General features: G+C 50.0%; 1 protein-coding gene across 1 annotated transcript; it reads left to right on the top strand.

Moving 5' to 3' along the window:
• Positions 1 to 10511: 10511 nt before the first annotated feature.
• Positions 10512 to 16225, top strand: Ube2s (ubiquitin conjugating enzyme E2 S). Its single transcript, XM_027921270.3, has 4 exons — positions 10512 to 11024; positions 11627 to 11774; positions 13896 to 14086; positions 15743 to 16225. Exons 1-4 carry the CDS (start codon positions 11022 to 11024, stop codon positions 16067 to 16069), a joined length of 669 nt encoding a protein of 222 aa, XP_027777071.1. The 5' UTR covers positions 10512 to 11021; the 3' UTR covers positions 16070 to 16225.
• Positions 16226 to 20671: the final 4446 nt, after the last annotated feature.

Raw genomic sequence — 20671 nt, forward strand, 5'->3', positions numbered from 1 at the left:
CCTCAATTTTCCACTTGCTGCTCCAGCCTCCACAGGTGACTCTCCTGCCTGAATCAATTATTATCATGATATTTGAATATAGAAATCTTCAAAATATTTGCATATCAGCCAGGCACAGTGGTACACACCTGTAATCCCAGCAGCTGGGCAGGCTGAAGCAGAAGAATGTGAGTTCAAGGCCAGCCTCAGTAACAGCAAGACCCTGTCTCTAAACAAAAATGTAAATTGGCTAGAAGTATACCTCACACACACAAGATTTAAATATCATTCTTCAAAAGATTGAATAGCAACGTTCAGATGATACTATTCTACTTCATTATTCCTTCAACATTTATTAGTATTTGCTAATGGGTTTTTTTTCCACTTTATTTTGCATTGTTGTTGTTGTCATAGTACTGGGGGTGGCACCCAGGGGTGCTGTACCATAGAACTACATCTCCAGCCCTTTGTATTTTTCATTTTGAGACAGAGTCTAAGTTACTGAGGCTGGCCTCCAACTTGCAATCCTCCTGCCTCAGCCTCTGAGTTGTTGGAATTACAGTCATGCACTACTGCTGCAGGCTCATGGCTCATTTTTCAGGAAAAAGGATCTAGCACTTTCATCAGATTCCTTTGTTATGGGCCAGGCTATATGGGCAATGACCAAACAGACTCCATTTTACCCTGAGACTCCATATCATGTAAGAAATTCTTCTCCCATGGGAAAGCCCCGCCTCTGTTCCCACTAATAGTTTCCTAGCAGAGCATACTTGGCAACACAAAATAGTAATTCTTATACAATGTAAAATTGTTCTCTTTGCTTTCCATTTTTCTGGGGCAATGCACATTGTCAGAGATTGATTGTCTAGAAGTTAGTAACCACTCTCTAACTTGTGCTGAACTAGGGTCATTTTGACCTCCTTCCCTTCTGCTTGCTTGCTACTATGCCAACCTGGAAATTCCCATGGGAAATACCAACTTACCCGTTGCATTGTCTGGCTAACTGCCCAATTCAGCTTCTGTACCTGCATTCTTGCAGCTACGTCAACCCAGATGTGGTTTTTGCCTTTAAATATCCTAAAATGCTCAGGCTCGGGGCTTTTCCTTGTAGAGACAGTTAGGGGTGCTGCAGGGAGCAGTCACCAGCCGGCTAGCTAAATAAAGACTCTTCAATTTGGACAAAACTGGGACTCAGTATGCTTTCTGAGTGACCTGCCCCGAAATGTTTGGAGGCCCCAGCGAGATCTACTTTTCTTGCATTCTGGAGGTCACACAAGGAAGGTGAGGTGGTGGAACGATCACCTAGGGGAAGGCCTCTGAGAAGATGTTCCTCAGCCCTAGGGCCATCTCTCCACCAACCCCCACCCACCTAAAACTACAAGAGTCATCTGTTTCCCCAGGGAAGGTAAGTCTGGTCTCCCTTGGTCCCCTGGTCCGCGTCTGGTCTCCCTTGGTCCCCTGGTCCGAGTCTGGTCTCCCTTGGTCCCCTGGTCCGAGTCTGGTTTCCCTTGGTCCTCTGGTCCAAGTCTGGTTTTCTGTAGGTTAAATTTGTCTTTGGCACCTTACCTGTTGTGTGTTTCATTGTCCTGTCTTGTTTATTGTTTGTTATTGTTTGTCCCCTTTCTGTTTTACGTTAATTTCTACCTCAGTTTGTTTCTAAAGTTAAAAAAAAAAAATGGTTAAAAGGGCACTTAGGATTCACACAACAAATCCACCATGATTTCTGATGGCTCTTGTCTATTGTGTTGAATTGGTGCAAACCAGCCCCATCTGGGCTCAGGTGTCCCCAGTTTCCTGGGGAAAGCAATACTGAGGAGCATCTTCCTGTATACCACTCTGCGCCCTCCGTCAGTCCCTCAGGAAGCCCTCCCGGAGGCAGACAGTTGGGTGAAGGCCTGGCTGCTTTGGAGGACTTCTGCCAGACAATGCCAACTGCAGCACAGAAAGCCTGAGTCCATCCATCTGGGTGAGAAGTCTGTCTGCTCCCATTCTCGCCCTGGCTGGGCACTTCCAGCTTATTCTTGGCGTCTTTTTCAGAGCAGTTAAGGAAGCCCTGAAAGCCTAGCCTGCCCTGGGCTCCAGGGTCTGTGTCTGCCACTAGAGGGAGCGCCTGGCCCACTTAGGAGCACACTTAGGAATCAGCAGCGATGCTCTCACCAGGAAAGCAGACCTCTGCTCTGGAAGCACAAAGCAAAGTGGTTCCCACAGCTACCCACCCCAGTGTGTACAGAGACTTCAAGCTGCAGCCATGAGTGGCTGCGTACAAAGATTCAGGCTGGTCAGGGGCAGGGAACCACAGCCAGCGGACTGAGAAGCCCACTGGGAAGAAAGGAAACGCAAATAAAAGCGGAGACACTTTCCTTGTCCCAGGACTGCCACTATTTTGTTAAATCTTCATTCAAATGTCACTTTCTCACTGCAGCTGCCCATTTAGACTGTGCCCCAGCATTCCTGAACCTCTTTCAGCCTGCTCTGATTTTCACAGCTACTAACTGACTTAAGGAATATGTCTTAATAACCACAGGCTGAACCCAAGACCCTCACAGTGTGAGCACTGGACACCCTGCGTCCTGGGTTGCCCCTGGCCTCAGGCCAACCCCAACAGTCATCACCCACTCTCAGTACTTACTGTTAATCACCTGTCTCCCGCTGGCATGGAAGCCCCAGGAGGACAGGGATTTTGTCTCTAACGCGTCCTTTGATGTGTCCCAGACACCCAGAACAGTGCTTGGCATGCTGCTGGTGCTAAATAAACATGTGCTGCAGAAGCAAGTCACGTCCTCATGGTAAGAACCCAAAGAGGAGAACCTGCCAAGGACCACTTGGCAGAATGGCAAGTACACACACTCAGAGCCTGTGGGATTCCAGAGTTTCTCCAAGTTTCTCCTGCAGAGCTGTTCACAGCTGTGCCACAGACGAATGCACGGGACACTCACTGTGGCATCTGCCCACAGCAGACCCTGCCTGGGTGCCATTAGATACAGGACACTTCTGGAGGAACAAAGTGCAGTTTAAGAGTTGAAGGCAGTCGCTGACGAGGAGCTGCCAACCTGTGGATGGACGGGCCTCAAAGTGTCCGGGACACATGGGCAGAAAACATGGCTGCCAGTAGGGGAAGAACACAGAGGGAAGGAGGGCTGGGGCTCCTCTCATTGCCCTCCCTGCACTCCGTGGCCAGAATTCCCCCCAAGCACGGGTTTCTTTTATAATTTAACACTGAGGGACATGGGAACCAAGGCTAGTTCTGGAGCAAAAATTCAAGCCAAGGGGCAATTTAGGTTTCGTTGAGGAAAAGTAAATTTCTGAATAACCAAAATTTATGAAGGATGAGTGACTGTCCCCACTCATCCTCTGACAATTCCTGCCCATTGCTAGGCCACTTCTTCAAATCGCCTTTCTCGCCCCACAGCCACCACCCTAACCCAGGTCACAACCAACTGGGTGCTGGACTTTGCCTCCACCCTCAACATTCCAGGATCCTCTCCAGATGGGAACCAAGCTGGCACAGACCCAGGGAGAGCACCACCAAGCCTGCCCAAGGCCTCTTGAGGCCCGCAGACCCGGGCCTCTCTTCACCACCTGTCCCGGCTCAGATTCGTCTGTCTCTTTACCCCATCCTTCTCTCTTCTTGCAGTTCCTCCCGTCACACTAATTTCTTTTTAAATTCTCTTTAGGTATCAATGACTTGGCTGGGAGTGTAACTCAGCGGTAGTTTGCCTAGCATGCACGAGGACCCAGGTTTGGTCTCCATCACCACCAAAATAAGTAAATGGCAGCTGTATTGAGACATAATCCATATGCCTTCAAGTCTACCCATCTCTAGTGCCCACTGCCGTGTCTTGTTAGTATGTCCCCAGAGTGCAACATCGGGACTCAGCACCTGCCACACCCAGGGAGCCTGTGCTCACAGTTATCCAGCCATCACTCCATGCCCCTGGCCCTGGCAACCCCTCACCTACTTGCTCGCTCTGTGGATTTGGCTGTTCTGGACATTTTGTGTAAATGGAACCATATAATGTGTCTTTTGTGACTGGCATCTCTCACCTAGCATAAGGATCTCGGGGCACATCCCTTCTGAAACACACATCACTGTGCTAGCCCTCTCCATGGCTGAATAACATTCCAGCCCATGTTCGCCCACGCACAGCTGAGGGCCATCTGGGTTGTGTCCATCTTTTGGCTATTGTGCACATGCTTCTGTGAACATCTGCATATGACTTTGTGTGGACAGTGTCATTTCTCCTGGGTAAGCACCTAGGAGTGGACTAGCTGTGTCATGTCGTAACTCTTGAGCCATTTGACTCTATCCACAACAGCTGCATCATGTGACACACCCACCTACAGTGTGTGAAGGTTATGGCTGCACTAAATTCTTCGCTTTCACTTGTTATTGTTATGTTTGGTGCTAGGATAGAACCTAGGGTCTTGCACATGCTAGGCCTGTGCTATACCACTGAACCACCCATCAGCCCTTTTTTTCTTGAGACAGATCTTGTTAAGTTCTCCAGGCTGCCCTCGAACTCGCATCCTCCTGCCTCAGCCTCACAAGTCACTGGGATCGCAGACACACCACCACTGCTCAGCCTGTTACCATCTTCTCCTTAACCACTGAGCCACATCCCCAGTCTTTTTTTATTTTTTGAGACAGGGTCTCATAAAGTTGATTGGGGCCTCCCTAAATTGCTGAGGCTGGCTTTGAACTTGCAATCCTCCTGCCTCAGCCACCCCAGCCACTGGGATTGACATGTTGCTGTCTTCTTGCCAGCCCTCCTACTGGGATGAAGTGCCTCTCCTGAGGTTTTGATTTCCATCCCTGATGGTGGTGATGTGAAACGTCTTTGCCTGTGTTCAGTGGCCGTTTCTATATCTTCTTTGGAAGAACGCCTGTTCAGCTCCTTTGCCCATTTTTAACTGGGTTATGTGTCCTTTTGTTCTTCATATTTCCAGACGTCAGCCCCTTGGCAGATCCTTGGTTTTCAAAAAAAGTCTTTTTCCATCCTGCAAGTTGCCTTCCACTTTGTGTGTGCACGTGCAGGCTTGTGGGTGTGCAGTGTGGGATGGAACCCAGGCCTCTGTGCGCACTAAGCTAGACCTCAGCCTTGTCTTTTCACTTTTTTTTTTGGCAGTGCTGGACCTTGCAGCACTAGGCAAGCACCCACCACTGACCTAGCTACACTCCCAGCCCATCTTTCCACTTCTTTTAATGTGTGTGTGGTGCTGGGGACTGAGCCCAGGGCCTGGTGCAGGTGAGGCAAGCGCTCTACAGATGGAGCTGTGTCCGCAGCTTTTCACTTTGGATGGTGTTCTTTGAAGCATGAAAGTTTTTAATTTGAAGTCCAATTTTCCTATTTTCCTTTTGTTGTTTGTGCTTTAGAAGTCGTGTCTCAGAAACCACTGCCTGATGCATACAAGGTCATGAAGGGCTATCCCTATAGTTTTTTGGGGGGTGGGGGTGGGGGGTATTGGTTTTGGCTTTTGGTGGTGCTGGGATGGAATCCATGGCCTTAGGCCTTCTACTCAAGCACTACTGAGCTATACCTTCAGTCTCCTGTGGTTTTTTCCCTAAGAGCTGCCAATCTAATATACAATGACCCAAAATGACATCTCAGAGAGTAACTACACTCCTACAGGTGAGTCACTAATATTTCCTCTTTTCCAATTCTTTTTGGTACTGTGGATTGAACCCAGAGGTGCTCTGCCACTGAGCCACATCCCTGGTCCCCTTTATTTTTTATTTTGAGACAGGGTCTCATGAAGTTGCTTAAGATCTCGCTGAGTTGCAAGTTGCACTTGCCACCTCCTGCCTCAGCCTTGAGTCACTGGAATCACAGGTGTGTGTCACTACACACAGCTCCTCTTTGCTTTCTAAAATGACAGTGATGTTCCAGTTACTGCTTTCCCTCACGCACCCGGCCTTGGCCCAGCCTGCCTGGCACACCCTTCTCTCACCCCACCCCACCATCCTGTTGATGCCCTCCTCTCCCTTGGCCCTCAGCCCGGGCATCATCTCTTCCTGGAGGCCACCAAGTCCAGGTGGTGCTCCACTGCTATGAGCCAAGAGATGGCCTAGAGCTGGCATGATGATGTGTGCCTGCAGTCCCAGCTACTCGGCAGGTAGAGGGGGAGGAAGATGGCTGGAGTCCAGGAGTTCAAGGCCAGTCTAGGTAACACAGGAAAACACTGCTTCAAACAAAACAAACAAAACAGCTGGCACTTGCCCCCAGAGAAAGCAGGTTTCCACTGGGGTCATTCAAAACCTCTCTGCCACTGCCATAAACTCAGAGTTCCCTGAAGGCAAGGGTCAAGCCTGGTTTTGACATCTGCCCCTTGCTCTTTCTGCACAGCCCCTGACACAAGCCACACTGATAGGGCACAGACAGATGCCAGTGGAGGGAACATGAGGTCCAGGGAATGATCCGGTAACTGGCCTGCTGTGCAGACCCCCACGTGTTATTTCCCAAGAAGCAATTCACCTGCAGCTCTGCCTGGCTTCAGTGGACAGGATACACTAAAACCCTCAGTAAACTACCTGTTATCTGCAAGAGGAAGGCAGGCCTGAAATAATGTTGGTAAGAGGGACCCAAGTTACCCTGAAGGGAGATTTTGTGTACCCTTTCATAGGCCAGACCCTGAAACTCAGGGAAATAAGGATAATTCCTCCAAACCATAAAATATGTAAGAATTTATGGTTAAAAACCCAATTAAAACTGGTCAGCATGGGCCAAAGTGACCTAGAGTTCTCATGGCAGTCAAGTCAAGGGTGGATCTGGGCAGGAATCTGATAACTTCTCTAGGATCACCAATAAAACTGGAGGGCAGGAAGGGCAAACTGTCCCTCTCCTCTCTGAGAGGAACTACTGTCTCCCTTGAGAATGTCCCCTTTCCTATCCCTTCAATAACCTCATACCTATTTCTGCAAGTGACAGGTCTGAAATCTTTCTGATTTGATTGCAAGAGGCAGGGTTTGAAGGGGGTCTTCACAGTGCCTCAGTTTCCCGGAAGGCCCCAGCTCCTGGATGATGTCCCACTGTCACCTCTCCCTTGGTAACGGTGACATCCTCACCCTGCCCATCTTCCCACCACTCCATGGCCCATCCTGGATCCCACAGAGTCCTGTGGTGGCACAGAGAGCACAGAGCCAGGTTCCAATCCCCTCACTCCTGGCGCTGGCCATCTCTGTGAGACCCTCACCCACCGCCCTTCGCGTCTGCCATGCCGCCACACTCCCCCAGCTGTCCTGGACCCTCTTTCTCTATGGCTGCTCTCCTTCCTCCTTTGCCATCCCTTCTCAGGGTTTTCCAACAGCCTCCTCCCTGGCCCTTCCACCTCCACCTCGCTGAGAGTGGGCTGAGACAACCTGAGCCATATCATGAACTCCTCTGCTCAAGACCCTGCAGTGGCGCCCGATTCCCGCAGAGAAGAGGCCAGAGTCCTAAACTAGTCCTAGAAAATGCTCCGTGACACCCCACCCCACTACCGCACTCCACCTTGCTCACTCTTTCCCAGCCCACCTGCCTCTGGGAAGCTCCTGAGGTACACGAGACCTGTGTTCCCACTGATGGGAATGTCCTTCCTCTGATACCTGTATAGCTCAACTCCTTCAAACTTGGGTCCCGTTGACACCTGTTCAGGAGGCCTGCCCTGACCTCCCCACTTTCAATTCACCACCACACAGCCTGGCACCCCAGGCCCTTTTCCCCTACTCTACTCGTCATTTCCATGACACTGCCTTCTCAAACCACGTTCAGTCACGAGTCACCGAACAAGATCTGAGATCAGTGTCATTTGGCAAACACTCTGCCTTTACTTACATAATGACGTAGGATGTAAGATGGGCAGGCCCCTGCATACCTAGGACATGAGGTAGGCCTACCCTCCACAGCTGCAGCCACGCAGCACATGACCACACTGAGTACGGCAGGCAACTATAACCGTGGTGTCTGTGTATCTAAACATATACAATGTGAAGTAAAAACACTAGGCCACAGGTTTCTTTAGTTCCAATCCAATCTTGAGGAACCACCACCATAAGTACACAGTCCATTACTGACCACGATGGTGCTATGTGGCGAGTGACCCTGTCTGCACTCCTTGTTCTGCCTTTGCGGGTGTCTTCCCTCACTCCAACAAGCCCATAGCATCCTCGTCTGCATCCAGATTGGTGCCTGACACACAGAAGGTGCTCAATAAACACTCACCGAATGGGTCAACGCTTTCAATTTGTCCAGCATTCTGCTAGGGGTGGAGGCCCTACCAAGACCCCTGCTCCCCTGGCACTGATCTTCTAGTTGAGGGAAACAAGTAAATAACTGCAATTCTTTTTTAAAAAACTTTTTAGTTTAGGTGGACACAATATCTTTGTTTTGTTTTTATGTGGTGCTGAGGATCGAACCCAGTGCCTCATGCAAAAGAGCTCACAGGTCCTGCAGGATTAGGGTATCCAACACATAGTGGAGAGGAGGGCCCTTGAGGTTTTTTTTGTTTTTTTTTTTTAATCAGGAGTGGGGCACCCCAGCTTTGTGGTTTAAAGCTGGGCGGGGAAAACACAGCCTGAGGGCCACCTATGCCTGCCACTTGTTCTCAGAAACAGCTTTGTAGGCACACAGCCACACCCATCCACTGTCTAGAGCTGTGATGGCAGAGGTGAGTAGGCTGGCACCAAGCCCAAAGGGTCACAAGGTCCAAGAACCTTTACAGGGAAGGTCACCAGTCCAAATTTATGATGAAGATTCAGGGTGCAGGTGACCGTTTCCCTCTCCCTCATCCCACATCAAATCAACACCAGTTTCTGTTGGCATTCCCTGTGGAGTCCCATTCCTTTTCCCATCCCACTGCCACCAGTCCTACTGGAGCCACCATCTCCACCTGGACCATCACACATGCTTACTGGCCTCCTTGTTTCTGCCCACAAGGGAGATGGAGGCATGTCGCGCTCCCCAGTGGCTCCAATGCTCCAAGAAGAAACAAAACAGACACCATGGCCCAGGAGGCCCTGCAGGATAAATCAACTTCTTCCCCTGACCTCAAGCCTGGGCAAGAACCCATGATCACTCCTGCCCAGCCTTGATGGCCTTCTGCTGGTTCCCCAAGCACTCAGCAAGATCCCCCTCACCAGGCCTTTGCACGGCAGGTCCTGAGTTCAAAATGCTTCTCCTATATACCTCCCCACAGCCCTGAAGGTCATTCCTCAGGGAGCCCTTCCCTGCACAGCCAAGGCAAGACCTAACCCTAACCCTAACCCCACTCTGACCTACGGTCCTAGTCTTCATCATTCACTGCCATGACACCTGAGGACCTACGTCTCACTGTCTGGCTCGCCCATGATAGCCCAGGTCTTGTCCCTTTTACTTTCTGCTGGGTCCCTTCGGCTTCTTGCAGCCACATGGCAGGTGAATGAATGCAGGCCTCCAGAGATAATCATGAAATCCACCTGCCAAGATTCAAGAGACCAAGTGTATGAAGAAATTAGAAGGGTGCCTGGCACACAGCACCCACATAATATTAACCTTTAGTGTCACCAGGATGACCACTAGCTCCACCTGGTCCCAGGTTGGGGGTGGCCTCCAACTCCCTCAGTTTCCTTGCCTGTTAAATGGGGAGGAATCATGCACCCAGCTGACTAAACCGGGTGATCAGGCGTGTGAGATGCCCACGTGTGGCCAGTTCTCCACGAAATGGTCACAGGTTGCTGCTCTGCCGCAGGTCTCTCTTAAACGTCCCTCCTTCCTTTTCCAGGAAGACTGCCCCTGAGGGAAAGCTGGTGGCCAGGCTAGGCCCGAATACTGCTGCCCCTGCCCATGGCTGGGAAGGCCAGCAAACTAGGGACTGCTGTGGGTGCCCCAGGGTGCGAGGATGTGCAGACCTGCACAGATGCCCGAGGTGGGCAGCTCCCCCTGCACCTCCGGAAGGCCAGCCCTGGAGCCCTGGCCTCGTCCACCTGACTGACAGGAGGCCGCAGCTGTGCTTCCCAGGAGGCACAGCGAGTTCCAGAGAAGGCCCTGGGCTCTCCGCCCTTCCCTGCCATCCCTAGGGATCCCAGATCCCACTGGCCACGTAAGGAAACGGAGCTGGGCAGGACGAGGTCACCCAGTGCGGGGCCAGCGGTCCAAGCCTTCGGGCTCCTTGGGCCTTCCTCGTCTGTGGGCCTTCTCAACGCAGACGTGTGCCAGGTCACTTCCTGCACAAAATGGCGCCCCACAGAAAGACCTCAGCGACTCCAGGGTCCACCCCGACCCTGGTGGAGAGGCGGGAGCGCCGACAGGCACCGCGAGCTTATTTGCATACACAAAAACTTCACGAATCTCATTGGCCAGGAGAGGTCTCTCCGCGTTCAACTGGGCTCCCGGCGGCGGATTCCAGTCCTACCCGACCCCGCCTCTCTCATCAGGGATTGGTCTGCGCGAGTCTTGTTCCTATTGGCCCGAACGCCTTCCATCACTCTTTAAAAAACCCAAGTGCCGCTTCCTCCTCCTCCCCGGCCACAGAACAACCGTTAGTCGCGTGCGCGAGTTCCTCTGCGTCAGGACGCGCGCGCGCGTACGCGGGCCGTGGCGGCTTCTCATTCAAACGGCCCAATCAGCGGCAGCCCCGCCTCCCGGGTCTCCTTCCGCTTCCACTCCGGTTCTCAGGTCCTCCGTTTTCCCCGATCCCCTTTCCGAACCCCGCGCGCCCTCATTGGCCAGCCCGCCACGCAGTCCCCTCCCGAACGCCTCTCGCTTACGCTTGCGGTTTGCGGGGAAGGGGTCGAGTGCGTAGAGTCCCGAGGAACGTGCGCGCTGACGTCTCGGGTCAAGGCGCGCCTCGGGGCGGGGCTTTTGGGCGGTTATAAAAGCGCGGAGGTGCGCGCGCGGCTGGCTCAGTGCGGCCAGGCATCGGGGCGGGCGGAGCGGCGGGCGCGGTGTGCGGTGGGCGTCGGAGGCAGCGGGCAGCGGAGCGGGGCCGCCAGGGCCGCAGCGGCCGCAGTTGGGCCCCCCCGCCCCGGCTGGCGGCCCGAAGAGCGCGGGAAGGGGGCCGGGGGGACCCGCCCCCGGCCGGCCGCAGTCATGGTAAGCGCGGGCCACCGGGCCCGAGAGGGGTGGTCGGGGTCTCCCTGCAGAAGGGGGCATAGTCCCAGGAGCTTCTCAGGGCGGCCTCAGATGCGAGGACCCAGTGGGGGTCTTGGGCTGGGATCCAACCCAAGGGCCTTTCTGAAGGCGGGCAGGGGCCCCAGCAGCCCGCAGGAGCCCTGGCCAGGAAGACCCGCAGATGCTCGGGGAAGGGTCTGGGCGCTCTGCGACCCGCCTGCGGGTGTTACCGCGAGGGAGACGCCCGCCGCCATTTCCAGGCCTGAGCCGAGATTTCAAGGGTGGGTTTTCCCAGGCTGGATGTGGGACATGGAAACAGGCTAGGCCTCGGGCCTACCGTTGGGGTCCCGTGCGGGGTTGGGAGCGGGCCTTGGGGACATCGGAGTCGGGTGGAGCCATTAGAGGCCCCTTCGGAGACCTGCCCCCATTTCTTTTGGGAGGTCTGCCCGGGACCGCGGTAAAGCATTCTGGTTGAGGGTCTGGGGGCCCAGGGGTGAGACCTGTAGGGTCAAGACTAGGGAGGCCATGGCATCCTTAGGCCCAGCTTTGCCGGCCACTCACCTTCCTCTCCCGACTACGCTCAGAACTCCAATGTAGAGAACTTGCCCCCCCACATCATCCGCCTGGTGTACAAGGAAGTGACGACACTGACCACGGACCCACCTGATGGCATCAAGGTCTTCCCCAACGAGGAGGACCTCACTGACCTGCAGGTCACCATCGAGGGCCCTGGTGAGTGTGGGCATGAAAGAGGGAGGTGCTGCTTTTTAGTATCTTCTGTCGCCCGCTCTAGAACAAACAAGGCTTGAAAGCACCCATCATCAAGAGGCCAGGCCCTGTTAGGAGCTGAGGACTGGTGGTGGGCAGGGCAGGCATAGCACTCTTGTATCCACAATCCTATTCAGCAGGATACCACAAATGAGCGATCATGCATCCTTTTCCCGTAAACATTGAGAAGTTTGTTTGCTGAGAGCATATAATGGAGATCTTAACCTAGGTTTTTGGGGGTGAGGCTGTCAAGTGTGGCTCCCCTGGGACCTGAGAATGGGTAGGTAGGATTAAGTAAGAGTGGGAAGAGAGTTCCAGGTGGTGGGACTAATATTTGGAAAAGTTGGGAAGGTAGTCCATACATCTGAAAGTTTATCTTTTAGTATCAGGAACACTGATGTAGTTGGGCATAAGCAAAATTCCGCATCGTGGGAAGATAAGTGATTGTACTTGATTGTTTTGTTTTGCAGAGAGATTTAGAACTTTGTTTTGTGCAAATTATGTTTCTGTTATCACTTGAATATTTAAAACATCAGCCAAGGGCTGGGGTTGTGGCTCAAGTGGTAGAGTGCTTCCCTAGCATGCTTGAGGCACTGGGTTTGAGCTTCAATACCACAGAAAATAAAATATAGTGTCTACCTAAAACTAAAAAATAAATATGGAAAAAAAATCAGCCAAGGTGTTACAAGAGCTTATAAAGGAAAGATCTAGTTAGGAGCGGTGATATGATCAAGGGAGATTTTCCTGAAGTGTTGACGGCTATAGGAATTCTTTCTTTATTGGTACTGAGGATTGAATTCAGGGGCACTTGACCACTGAGCCACATCCCCAGCCTAATTTTGTATTTTATTTATTTAGAGACAGGATCTCACTGACTTGCTTAGTGCCTCAGCCTCCCAAGCCACTGGGAGTACAGGCGTGTGCCACCATTCCTGGCAGGAGTTCATATCTTGCTATTTTCCACCATGCGACCAGCGCACTGGTTTCATTAAAGAGGTTCTTGGTATAAAAGTTAACTAGTAGATCGAAATAAACACACAGACTCAGTTACCTTTTTCTATGACCAGGTCCGAGACGGCTCCCCCTCTGGCTCTCACCTCAAACCACCCGGTAGGGCAGCAAGGATTACTCAGGGCTAGCAGGAGAGAGAGAGAGGGAGCACGCCAGGGAGTAGCCTTTTGTTGGGGAACAAGAAATTCAGGGGAGAATTCCATCCAATGAAGGTTGAGGGGGGCCGCACTCCAAGGTCAGGGTTAGTGATTGGCCCCCGGGGTCAGTGGTCAGTCACACCCCCACACGGACAGGCTCTCGCACCAGGAGAGGGCCGGGAAAGCTCCGACACAGTTTAGCCATAGCGCCTCAGACCCAAATCGGGAGTGGCCCAATCACGTGTGAGAATGGCTCCCCACACTGTGTAGGAGGGTTGAAAGGTGAAGGGTCAAGAAGTTGGGGAGGCAAGGCTTCCAGAAAGGTCTAGAGCAGGCAGATCTGGGTGTTAAGTGGGAATCAAAAGAAGCGGTTAGAGAACAGATCTTTTAGGGACACTAAGGCTTCTAAGGAGCTTGGGGAAGAAGCTAGTAGTGAGGTTAACGGGTATGACAGATCCTACTTAGTTCCTTTGACCTGCAAGGAAGAAGTTAGTGGCCTGTTGAGAAGCCATACTTGAAAGTGGGGTCACCTTCAGGAGATTCTGAAGGGCAGCTGCCCAGTTGCTGATGTGCTGGATTTGGGGGCTATGTGACGGTAAGACAGTCGTGGTTCCCACATTTTTCTACTCCAGCAGTAGGTAAATGGAGAAGTTGTGTACTGGGCTGGGGAAAGGCTGTGGAGTTGAAAACTGTTGTTCTCATTTACCAGGAAAACAAGTGGGCATCAGGTCCCTGCTTCCTGGGAGAGAGAGAAAGGGTGTCCAAGGGGGGATGTCAGTCATGGCCCCTGGTACACTAACTTTTTGCTGCCTCAAGAATTCTTCCAATCTAGGAGAAGAGATGTCAGGCACTTCCCTCACATCCAGACCCTGGAAACTGGGCTTGGGGTGCTGGGAGTCCTCAACCTCCTGACCCAGTCTCCTTCCTTCTACCCAAGAGGGTACCCCTTATGCTGGAGGTCTCTTCCGTATGAAACTCCTGCTGGGGAAGGATTTCCCTGCCTCACCACCCAAGGGCTACTTCCTGACCAAGATATTCCACCCAAATGTGGGTGCCAACGGTGAGATCTGTGTCAATGTGCTCAAGAGGGACTGGACGGCTGAGCTGGGCATCCGACATGTGCTGTTGGTGAGTTCTGGCCTGGGCTTCCCAGTAACATGGGAGCCACATGCTTTGTTTTTTAAAATCAACTCTGAAGTACGGGGGATTTTCACATAAAAATTCAGGTTCCCAATTTTTCTGAAAAATTGTGGAAGGGTTGGGTCTAGGGCACCGAACAAGTGGTGGGTTTGTGATTAGAATTGTGTCCTGGCAGGTACATACACATCAGTGTCTGGTTAGAGGATTCCCCCACCCCCTTAAATTTTATTTTAAATTTTTTTATTTTGAGACAGGGTCTTGCTAAGTTACTGCAATCTTCCTGCCTCAGCCTCCTAAGTAACCAGGATTACAGGCATTTGCCTGGCTTCTTTTTCCTTTTGATTTGTTCAGCAGTTTTTTTAACAACGACAAGGTGTATGCATCTATCTCCGCTGTCTGTCCTAGATTGTTTCCTACATGGTTTATCAGCCAGGGTGATTTTGCCCCTGGCCTTGTGGAGATGTCTTTTGGTTGTCACTGCTAGAGAGAGGTGTTGCTAGCACCTTGAGGTGAGGCCAGGGATGCTTCTTGGACTGCCCACAGCATCCCAGCATTGGCTGAAATAGAGACACCTTGGTCTGGGCCAGTGTGCCGCGGTCTCTAAAAACCACTTAAACCATTTAGGTCACTTGATGCCTTCCCTGTCCCTCCCCCAAGCTTTAAAAAAAAAATAACTTTTTTTTTTTTTCTTTTCTTTTTTTTTTCAATTTCAATTAAATTTCTAATAAGCCCTTCACCAGATAGTTGGGAAGATGGGAATTGGGGTTTCTTGGGGCATTGGGAAAGCATTAAGCTTAATGGTAACCAAACCCCAAACCTTTTCCACGCATTCTACCTTCCTTGCCCTGTGGTATATGCTGAGCTTCATCCTGCCCCTGTAGCAAGGCATTCAGGCCCCAAGTTTAGGGTGCCATGGTAAAAATTGTAGGGTCCCTGCATCTCTGGTCTTCATCAATAGTGTCTGCTGGGCTGGGTGTTGTGCATCTATTATAGTAGCCCCTGAAGTGGGGTCAGGGGAAGATACTCTCCATACTTAGAAGCTGTAGCTAGTCTGCCCAGACCCACTTGAGAGGATCCACCAGGGGCTACTTTAGGCCTGGTTACTCATCATACCTGTTATCTGGGCTGACGAGGGTATTGAAGACTCGTCCCCTTCCTGGCCTGCCCTGAAGACTTCCCTTTGGCCCACTAGTCTCTTAATATTCTACCTCCTGATGCCTTTCCCTCTTGGTTGTTGTTGGGCCCTGCCAGAATCCTATGGCTGTGAAATTTGGGTTCCTGTTACAGCTCTGCATTTCGTGTTGTAGAAAGACAGAGCTCAGAGCTGTGGAGCCCAGCAGCCCAGTCCTTAGTGCCCTTGAGTCCCTTCCCTCTTCCATTTAGGCCTCTGTTAAACCAGTGGGCTCTGAGAGGCCTCAAGGGACTAGGAGGAGGAAGCCACCAGGCCAGGCTTGCCTGTAGCATAGCTCCTATGGGAGCATTTACTGTGGGTGTCAGGAAAGTAGCCTGGCCACTCGGGCAGAGGTAAGGATGCAGCTGGAACTGGCCTTCGAGTATTGAGTTGAGAAAGGGAAAAGCCAGCATGAAGGGCATGAGGCTGGACAATTTCAGACCCCTGAAGGCTGCTGGGCCCTCTCCCCACAGACCATCAAGTGCCTGCTGATCCACCCTAACCCAGAGTCTGCACTCAACGAGGAGGCAGGCCGCCTGCTCTTGGAGAACTACGAGGAGTATGCTGCCCGGGCCCGCCTGCTCACAGAGATCCACGGTGGCGCAGGTGGGCCCAGCAGTGGGCGGGCTGAGGCCAGCCGGGCCCTGGCCAGTGGCGCAGCGTCCTCCACTGACCCTGTGGTCCCTGGAGGTCTAGGAGGAGCTGATGGTCCCATGGCCAAGAAGCACGCTGGTGAGCGCGATAAGAAGTTGGCAGCCAAGAAAAAGACAGACAAGAAGCGGGCACTTCGGCGGCTGTAGTGGGCTTTTCTTCCTCCTCCCATCCCTGGCTCAATTCCCCTCCTAACCCTTCCCTCCCACGCTGTCTCTAAATTATTTAAATTATGGCTGGGGTGGGGGAGGGTGTGGGGGACACTGGGACCTGGATTTGTTTTTCTAAATAAAGTTGGAAAAGCAGTTTCTACGTTTGGCAGGTGCCCTGGGACCTGTGCTTATATTGTTGTTTAGAGCATGAGGTGTCCCTGCTCTGCCCCCAGTCCTCAAAGGCTCCTAGGCTAGTTTATTGGACTTTCCTTAGGGTTTGAGAACATTTCGCTCTGCAGTCTAAAATGGGGTGGAGCCCTGAAGCCTGCTCCCAGCAGTCTGTGTGTCCTGCCCTTGCTCTGCCTCTGAGTGAGCAGTGATTTGCAGTGACCTTCTTCCACAGTCCTGGGGCTTCAAACAAAACCCATCTGTGGTTTCTGCTAGAAGTTAACACAGCTGAGCTGCTTGCTCAGGATTTCACAGGTTGATATTGATGCTATTAAGTCACACTCCTTAGTCCTCTCTACAAAGCTTATATATTGTTGGTTTATTTCAATGCTTGGGGTGGAGTGGGGCTGAGGACTTCTCAGCTCTCATATGCTGCCCCTCCACATCAGTCCCATCAGGAATGACTTAAAACCCATCCCTCTAAGAATATTCCAGTTAGGCCAAGACTTCCCTAATATACCCAATTACTAGGGTTATGTCCCTTCCTGGTGTCAAGGTCTGATCTCACTGGAGGGCAGGGATTATCCCAGCTGTGTACACCAGGGGGTGGTATGTGTGCTGCTATTCTGTGAATAGGCTTGGGTTAAAGAGTTGAAAGCAGCAAATTGTCAAAGTAACGGAAAATAACCAGGACACAACTAAGATTTGTGACCCACCATAGGTGGATGAAAACTTTTTCCCCTGGTGGAACTGGTCAATTTGTATTTTGATGCTGGGGATTGAACCCAAGGGTGCTCTACCACTGAGCTACATCCCCAGGCTTTTTTTAATTTTGAAAGGATCTTGCTAAATTGCCCAGGCAGCCCTTGAACTTGCCATCATGCCTCAGCCTCCCAAATAGCTCTGAGACTTTGGCTGCCTTTCTTTTTTTTTTTTTTTTTTTTTAATATTTTGTTGTAGATGGACACAGATGCCGAGCAACTGGAGCACTCATGGTGCTGGGGTTGAACCCAGTACCCCACACATGCCAGACAAGTGCTCTACCACTGAGCCACAACCTTGGCTGCCTTTGCCTTTTGTGAGTAAAACCTTGAGCTGCGCAAGGTAAAAGGGCCTGTGGTGATTAAAAGCAGGAGAGGATGAACTGAAAACTGTGAAGACAACAGGTCCCAGGGTAATCACACGGCAACCACAGAAGTGCAGTCTTAAAAACATAAAGGCACACTTGAAAGTACCTTCAGGGAATAAAACAAAGGACTGTGATAGTGGACCTGAAGGGTTGAGGGTGTAGCTCACTCACTGGTAGAGCACCTGCCCAGTAGTGTAAGACCTGGGATGGGTCCCCAGCAACACGAAGAAAAGGAACAAAAACCTATAGGAAAAAAAATCAAGATTTAAACAAAAGGGCTGGGGTTGTGTCTCAGGGTAGAGCACTTCCCTAGCACACCTGAGCAAGGCAGGCCCTGGGCTGTATCCCCAGTACCACAATGAAAAGAAAGCTAATTCTTTGAGAAAAGCAATGAAATTGGCAAACCTCTAGTGATAGTGAGAAAAAAGAAAATATGATTTGCCAGTATAAAAAATGAAAGTAAGCATCACTACCAGGTCAAATCCTAAGGACATTAAAGAGTAAGGGAATATGATAGACAACTTGATAGCAGTAAAATTGCAATTTATATTAAAAGGACAAATCCCTCAAAAAACAAGAATTATCCAGATATACACAGGATTAGATGATCTGAGTGGCCCTGTGATGATTAAAGAAGTTGGATTCATGTTTTAAAATTTTCTCAATGAAATCCTTCACATCCATGAAGTAAGTAAAATTGAAAAGAAATGAAATTCTAGAACAGGCAAAATACTGATAACTAAGTCTGACAAGGAGGCAGAGTAACTGGGACCCTCACATATTACCCACAAGTATAAAAAGTTAAAAATTGACTTATTTTTTTAAAAATTGGGGGGGCTGGGGGTTTAGCTCAGTGTACAGCACTTGCCTAGCATGTATGAGGCCCTGGGTTCAATCCCTATGACCACAAAAAAGAAAAAAATTCACACGACCCAGCAATTCTGTTCCTGGATATTTACACAAGAAATACAAAAACATGCCACATTTACATAATGACTTCAACATGAATCTTATAGAAGCTTTATTTGTAACAGGTAAAACTGGAAACAACCCAAATGTTTCATCAACACATGGATGAGCAAAGAACCTGGTGAATTCATACAATGGACTGCTCAGCTGAGACCCCAAAACAACATGAATGTCAAAAATATAAAATATAGGGCTGGGGATGTGGCTCAAGTGGTAGCACGCTCGCCTGGCATGCGTGCGGCCCGGGTTCGATCCTCAGTACCACATACAAACAAAGATGTTGTGTCCACCGAGAACTAAAAAATAAATAAATATTTAAAAAAAAAATATATATATATATATATAAAATATATAAGCTGAGCTAAGGCATATAAGAAACGTGAAAGAATACTTGATTCCATTTATATGAAAATTAATAACTGAAAGCAGGACATTGGTTTTCTGGAATCAGGTGAATCAAATGTTCAGCTATGAGAACATTTTTGGGGTGACAGGCATATTCTAGTTGACAGTGGTGGTCACATGAGTGCATAAATGTGTCAAGACATCACACTATATTTTAAGGTTTTTTTGTTTTTTGCATTACTGGGGATTGAACTCAGGGATGCTCTTACACTGAGTTATGTCCTCTGCCCTATTTATTTTTTTATTTATTTTGGTACTAAGGATTGAAGGCAGGGGCACTTTACCACTGAGATACATCCCCAAGTCTTTATTTTTTGAGACAGTCTCACAAGTTGAGAGGCTAACCTCCAACTTGGGATCCTTCTGTTTTAGCCTCCTGAGTAGCTGGAATTATAGGCATGTACCACAAAGCCCAGCTCTATTTTTAAAATAATATGTTTTACTTTGTGTAAACTAGACCTCAGTGAATTTTCTTTTTGAGAAATTTTCTTTTAGGGGCTGGGGATATGGCTCAGTTGCTAGAGTGCTTGCCTAGCATGCACAAGTCCCTGGGTTCAATCCCCAGCACCAAAAAAAAAAAAAAAGGCATTGTGTTGTGTCCATCTATACCTAAAAATAAATATTAAAAAAAAAGAAACTATCCAGGCTTGGTGATGCACTCCTGTAGACTTGGGAGTGCTAAGGCAGGAGGACTGCAAATTTGCAACCAGTCTCAGCAACTTAGGGAGACCCTGTCTCAATAAAAGGGGCTGGGGATGTAGCTCAGTATTAAAGCATCACTGGGGTCAATCCCCAATACTTAAAAACCAACAAAAAGCTGGAAAAACAAGTCAGCATGATAAAAAACATCTGGAAATATACAACTCAAGACTCATCCAAAATATATAAAGAGTTTCTACAAATCAATAAGGACAGGACAATACAATGGAAAAGTTGGCAAAAAGACTTAAGTGAGCACTTCACAAAAGAGGAAATGCAGATGGCTACTAAACACATAACAAGGTATTCAACATCATTACTGATTGGAAAAATGAAAAATGTTAACCAAAATTGATACCACTATACTCCCATGAAATTACCAACAATTGGGCTGGGGATGTGGCTCAAGCGGTAGCGCACTCGCCTGGCATCCTTGCGGCCCGGGTTCGATCCTCAGCACCACATACAAACAAAGATGTTGTGTCCACCAAAAACTAAAAAATAAATATTAAAATTCTCTCTCTCAAAAAAAAAAAAAAAAAGAAATTACCAACAATTATAAAATCTGATAATACCAAGTGTTGACAAAATGGTGGAACAATAGAAAATCTCATGTGCTCTAACTGGAACAGTGAGATGGTAAAACCTTGTTGAAGGTATGCATTCCTCTTCCCCTCCCCCAGTACTGGAAATTTAACCCAGGGAGTTCTACCGATGAGCTATACCTCCAAACTTTTGATTTTTCATTTTGAGACACAATCTCACTAAGTTGCCAAGGCTAACCTTGAACTTGCTATCCTCCTGCCTTAGCCTCTAGCCTCCTGAGAGGTTGGGACCTGTAGCTGAATCTCATTAACCAGTATGCTACACATAGTCCCTAAGACAAGTGTGTCATTTTGTTGTAAGAGAGTCTGGGTCAAGAGCAGGTTAACTCAGTAGACCTGGGTTGCTCTAACCCTGCACATTTCGAAGCAAGCCCGTCTCAGGAACTCTGGCCCATGACTGGTTCCTGGGAGGTATAACTCTGGAGCCCTTGGAATATTCTGGAAGGCAGGTGTCTTACTGAGGCCTTGAGCCATGCCTACTGGGCTCCCACGTGGGCACTCCACTCGGGCCCAGTCAGAACGCTGGATGCCAAGGCTTGGTGGAGCGTCCCTGGTTGGCAAGCCTCACATGTTGACGGGTAGTCACACAATATTGCTGGGAGAATGAAGTGTGTCCTGTGGCAG

Source organism: Marmota flaviventris, chromosome 18 (assembly GCF_047511675.1).
Source record: "Marmota flaviventris isolate mMarFla1 chromosome 18, mMarFla1.hap1, whole genome shotgun sequence".
Taxonomy (NCBI): Eukaryota; Metazoa; Chordata; class Mammalia; order Rodentia; family Sciuridae; genus Marmota; species Marmota flaviventris.

Excerpts from the sequence above, each read along its gene's own strand:
- Ube2s (XM_027921270.3), top strand. Across the intron at positions 11,775-13,895 it reads GGTCACCATCGAGGGCCCTG|AGGGTACCCCTTATGCTGGA; the intron begins GTGAGTGTGGGC and ends CTTCTACCCAAG. Across the intron at positions 14,087-15,742 it reads GCATCCGACATGTGCTGTTG|ACCATCAAGTGCCTGCTGAT; the intron begins GTGAGTTCTGGC and ends CTCTCCCCACAG.